General features: G+C 41.4%; 1 protein-coding gene across 6 annotated transcripts in view; it reads left to right on the plus strand.

The window, feature by feature from the left end:
- ENOX2 (ecto-NOX disulfide-thiol exchanger 2) overlaps nt 1-5,623 on the plus strand; it is a 284,287-nt gene extending 278,664 nt beyond the window's left edge. For all 6 annotated transcript variants that reach the window (XM_022563943.2, XM_022563944.2, XM_022563936.2 and 3 more), the window contains 2 exons: nt 850-935; nt 4,069-5,623. In XM_022563943.2, the coding sequence (XP_022419651.1) occupies nt 850-935; nt 4,069-4,200 (218 nt within the window). In that variant the 3' untranslated portion in view covers nt 4,201-5,623. The remainder of the gene's footprint in view (nt 1-849; nt 936-4,068) is intronic.
- Nucleotides 5,624-6,000: the final 377 nt, after the last annotated feature.

The following is a 6,000-nucleotide window of genomic DNA, read 5'->3' on the forward strand; positions in this document are numbered from 1 at the left end:
ATGCTGCCTGTTGCCAGAGAAAGAAGTAGTATTAGCACAATTAACCTGGTGGCCAGAATAATCAAGGCAATATGTGTAGCTGCCAATCACTCCAGAGTTAGAAATCATGCACATCCCTGGAGGCTGTAAATTGCTATAAGAATTCTGTTACTTGAAGAGATTCAGGGCTCTGAGGACAAACAGAATGCTAGTCACCACTTGAATGAAGGAAATGTTTGGCTTTTCTTTACAGACCTACTCACGGAATAACACCCAAATACAATCAGCAGATTCTCTTGTGAGAGGCACAAGGTTAATCAGGCAAAGTACATGATTTGTACTTTTGCCACAACAGCAAGACATTATTAAATGCATAAGAGGCTAAAATCCAATTTAAAGATGGTTCAGAGGAACTGCAAAAACCCAGCACAATCTAAAGTCATTGTAAAAGTCTAAATTCATTGTAAAACGTAGAACTCAAATGGCGTTTAGCCATCATGAATGATGGAAGTGACTCCTCAAATGCCAGATTTTCTGCATGCGGTATAGTGCAGTGAGAGGCAGTACACATAGTGGTTGAGAGCAACTGTCTGGATTCAAATACCTGCCACTTACCAGCCGTGTGACCTTGGGCAATTTGCTTAAACTTTCTGTGGCTCAGTGTCTTCTCATCTGTGAAATGGGGATGGTAGGTAATACCTACCTCACAGGGTCGTTGTAAAGATTAAATGTGTAAAATATATATAAACTTAGAATAGTGCCCAATACATAATACGATGTACATATGAGTTGACTCTTGCTAGACGCTATCATGTGGCATCTCAACGAATACAATGCTCAAGTGTAACCTCCATGCTATTGTCTCTATAGGGATTATCTCCACATTCCTTCATGTCCACCCATTTGGAGCAAGCATTGAATATATCTGCTCCTACTTGCACCGTCTTGATAATAAGGTATGTGGGGGCCTGAGATGGCCATGCAAGGCCATGTAGGGTTCTTTGTGAACAGGTGGCCTCACTCCCCTCAAGCACAAATAAGTCATTAGCAATCACTGTAAGGAAATTTCCCTCACCTATTCTCTCACTGTGATTCAGCATAAAGTTTCTCTCTTGCTAATAGGGTGACCGTCTGTCCCTGTTTGCCTGGGACTGAAGGGTTTCCTGAGACTTGGGACTTCTAACGCTGACACCGGGGAAGTCCTGGGCAAACCTGAATGAATTGGCCACCCTACTTCCAAGATATATCTTAGAAGAATTTTCCTCCTTTTACTTTACATATCATATGCTAATTAACAAATATTTCTCACCAGTCAAACTTTTGCCCTGGGCCTTTAGCCATTAGCACTGCCATTATCTACAATGACACAATCAAGGCAGGGACAAAAAAAGTTGGAACAATAAGTCTGTAATACAGACTGCATATTTGCTCACAGCTGATCTCATGGGCCAATTCCTTCCCTGAATGCTATCCTGTGGGGGAGCTCACAAAGCATCAGGAGCAAGGGTAAGTGCCAGTTCCCTGGAAAGTCAAGGATGCCTGCCTCATATAGGCAGGAGGGGACTCTTGACCCCTCAGAATAAATAAACTCATGATACAATTTGTTCAGAAGCAGCATTCAGTTAAAGCTGCTCATGGATTGTACTCACTATTTCATAGGATCTGGGCCTTTTGAGAAGTGCCATTGGAATGCAGACTTCTGACAGTTAGATGTCCAAAATGTTAAGCCATTTAAGCATATGTCCTCTTTTTCTTTTAACATTTTTATTGGAGTATAATTGCTTTACAATGGTGTGGTAGTTTCTGCTTTATAACAAAGTGATTCATCTATACATATACATACATCCCCATATCCCCTCCCTCTTGTGTCTCCCTCCCACCCTCCCTATCCCACCCCTCTAGGTGGTCACAAAGCACTAAGCTGATCTCCCTGTGCTATGCGGCTGCTTCCCACTAGCTATCTACTTCACGTTTGGTAGTGTATATATGTCCATGCCTCTCTCTCACTTCGTCCCAGCTTACCCTTCCCCCTCCTCATGTCCTCAAGTCCATGCTCTAGTAGGTCTGTGTCTTTATTCCCATCTTACCCCTAGGTTCTTCATGACCTTTTTTTTTCCCTCAGATTCCATATATATGTGTTAGCATACGGTGTTTGTTTTTCTCTTTCTGACTTACTTCACTCTGTATGAGACTCTAGTTCCATCCACCTCACTACAAATAACTCAATTTTGTTTCTTTTTATGGCTGAGTAATACTCTATTGTATATATGTGCCACATCTTCTTTATCTATTCGTCTGTCGATGGACACTTAGGTTGCTTCCATGTCCTGGGTATTGTGAATAGAGCTGCAATGAACATTGTGGTACATAAGCATATATCCTCTTAACAGAGGCACTGGCCCATTTGGTAATCCAGCTGTGGTGATACATCCTCCTCACGGCATTTGTTTTAGTTTTAGCTAGCACTTGCCTGGCATTTATCTCTGGGAAGTGATGCTATTCTGCAATTAAGCGGCCAACCCATTGGCAGTGAAGGGAGGGATTCAATGTGAGCACCAGGACCAAGTGGTCTGTTGAGGTGGTTTGAAACTGAACTCTGTGTCAGTAAAAACGATCCGGTTTTTTTAATTGCAAAAATAATGCAAACATATTCTCTTTAAAATGTAAGCAATATAGAACTACAGTAAAGGCAAAGGGAGAGTTCCCCACAGTCACATCTCTCAAGGATAACCATTGTTAACAGTTTGGCATATCTTATTTCAGACACTTTTTTATACATCTGCTGCACCTATATTGTATGTATATATCTATAAGCATTATAGATTTATGTTTTTTGAAATGGGGATTCAACTCTACATGATATTGTGCAGTGTGCTTCATTCACTTAACTGGATACAGTTCACTACTAGCACTGGGGAGAAGGCATGACCTCACTCCTAGTCTAGTGCCAGTTCCTCTTGAGCAGCTTCCTGCCAGGGTAGTACCAGGGCCTCCCAAAGAGAGCCTGCAATGGTACTATAAGAATTTGGGGGGGTCCCTTCTACCACCTTTATAAATATTTACTGTGACAGCAACTTGGGATTTCTTTAAGGATCCCATAGTGCTCTTCAGCCAAGCCCTAGTATCCAGGTTCACAGTTAGGAAAGTTGCTACTATGCTACTAACATAAAGATGAAGCAAACCCTAAGGGTCAACAGATTTGTTTTTGTTTTTATATTGGGGTGTGTGTGTGTGTGTGTGTGTGTGTGTGTGTGTGTGTGACAGAGAGAGAGAGAGAGAGAGAGAGGGGAGTGGGGAGAGGGAGCAGAGAAGCAGGAACACAGAGCATTCTCTATTCCTGTCACTTTTCCTTTGTGAACTAAGACGGGTGTGAAGACTTCTGCTCTGGTGGCAGCCATTTCTGCCTCCCTCTCTTCCCCAAAGGCTTTGTAGCTTCAGTGGGCCTGAACGTAACATCACCAGCACTGATAAGCCATCATTCAGCTGGCTGCAGACCCAAGCCTCTCCGCATGACCGACACCAGCTCTTTCCCAGAGAAAGCTTGGTGGCGATCAATCTCAAAAACATCATGCTAAGTGAAAGAAACTAGTCACAAAAGACTATATATTGTACAATTACGCTATATGAAATTTCCAAAAACTGCAAAATCACAGTGAAAACAATCTGAGTCAGGGTTTGGGAGTAAAGATTGACTGCAAAGGGGCACAAAAGAACCTTTGTGGGGGGGTGATGGAATGTTCTAAAACTGAATCGTGGTGACAGTTGCACTATTGTATAACTTTACTAAAATTCGTCAATGTGTACATGTAAAATAAGTGAATTTATTGTATGTAAATTATGCCTAAATAAAGCAGTTATGAAATACAGAAACAAAAAGAAATTTCAGTGGACTCAGGCGGTCCAAGCAGAAGAAGGCTTCCATCTGTAATCCACTCAACCGACACATACACACACACAGGGAGGGGAAGGTCGACCCCACGCCTAGCACACACACGTGCGTGTCAGCATTCTAAAGCAACACTGGGGGGGGGAAGCCAGATTAGGAAGGTGGGACTGGTTCTGAATGGAGATGTCCTCTCTGTCCCACAGATCTGTACCAGTGATGTAGAATGTCTCATGAGCAGACTCCAGCATACCTTCAAGCAGGAAATGACTGGAGTTGGAGCCAGTCTGGAGAAGAGATGGAAATTCTGTGGCTTTGAGGGCTTGAAACTGACCTGAATCCCTTTGCCTGACAACCTGGGATCCTGAAAATAAATGTGTGTTGGACAAGCTTAGAAAGTGATTTGTATTTTCAATGGTTTTCAAGTGGAAATTGCTTTAAATTTGTCAGTTCATTCCTGGAATATCTTTTGACTTAAAATAAGGATCCTAGAGTAGCACCTCAAGCTACAGGCCCTGTAAAGAAATTGACTCAAACCTCAAGTGCTGTAACTTCCTCCTTTTCTGTCAATTGGTTGTCTCTTTTTATTAGTAGTATTTAAAAAGGCCTGAGGCTACAGAGTATTTGGGGTGTTTTCAGTGTCTGTACTACTGTTGTAGACTTTAGTATTTTTTAAACACTGTTAACTGAAATGTTTTGATGATTTATATGTGATTTGTGTTTCAGAACTTCTCTTCACATTAATGTTGCTACTGGTGAGAGGAATGTGAGGAGCACTAGGGACTCCATAACTGACATTGTCTTTCCAATTCCCAGTAGGCCAGTAAGTGAATAACATATCAGTGTCTTCTAGAAGGTGCTTGACCAGGTTCACCTTTTAAAAGACAAAGCATGGTTTGTGGCTTTTTACAAAATTACTGTGAACGAAAAGTTGACAAATGTTTCAAAGTTATTTTCTCTAATGTATCAGATAAAAGGTTTATTTCAGAATTTTTAAAAAACTAGATGTATTCACAGAAAGCAAGTGTCTAGTATGACTGGCATGTGTATGTGGTATTCAGAGTCACTTTGTAAATAGCCTGCTTTTAAAGGAGGGCATGTTTAGTTTTCTATGAATTAAAACACATGTGTGTGCTCACACACACACACACACACACACACACACACACACACACACATTAGCAGAAGGGATTTATTTTGATATGCTTCCCCTCTGGTCTTCTTACAAAGTCTGGTGGTCCCTTTTCTTCTGCTGTCAGTGTGTTGAATTGCAAACCATGTACTGCTGTAAATACTATGTTTACGTCATGCTGAATGTCTGCAAAGAGTTGATATGAGTATTAATAGAAAATTCCTGGTAATGAATAAATAGTAGGCTAGGGTGTGTGAAGCTTTGCACAAATAGGTCGGCTCCACCTAGAGTCCTGAGAACTGGCACTCCTCTAGTTCTGCGGTGCCCACCAGCAGATTACAATGGCAGAGTGTGCGTGGACCAGTCAGGAAGTCCTGGCTGATGGAAAAGAAATGGAAAGGATGAGAACTGGGGACTAATATCCTGAGGCAGAGATGGTCTTTTCTTCTGTGGTGTTGGTGGTGCTTGTAATAACATAAGCATGCCCTCCCTTGAGTCTTGATTGAAAATAAGAGAATGTACTAAGCAAAGCCAGTGAAGAGTATTTCACAAAAATACTTTGTAAATCACATGTCAGTAGTGTTCAAAGTTGTATTTTTAAAAGATAAATATTCCTTTTTTATACCTCAGTTTGGCGTCCTGTTTTGAATCGCTTGCTCTCTAAGTAATCCTTTAGTAAATCATCTCAATTTCTTCCTTTGAGTTACCAGAATATTGGAAGAAGATGCTAAACCTTCTGCTTTGACAGCTAGAAAACAGGATTCCACAGCAGCCCATTCATGCTGAAAGCTGACTTCCCCCTAAGCAACCAGCTGTGGCACCAGCAGGAAGCAAGGGTTATTCTTACAGTAGCTTCCTCAATGAAGCATCTCTGTCATCAACGCTACAGGCTTTGATTCATCAGTCTCAGGGGTCGTGCAATACCTTGTTTTAATAACACCTATGAAATAGGGGAAATTTGCCACTTAACAATTATTTCTTATTTAAATAAGTTAAATAAAATGCA

The sequence above is a fragment of the Delphinapterus leucas genome, chromosome X (genome assembly GCF_059928025.1).
Source record: "Delphinapterus leucas isolate spDelLeu-1000000601 "Yukka" chromosome X, BTC_Dleu_Yukka2, whole genome shotgun sequence".
Lineage (NCBI taxonomy): Eukaryota > Metazoa > Chordata > Mammalia > Artiodactyla > Monodontidae > Delphinapterus > Delphinapterus leucas.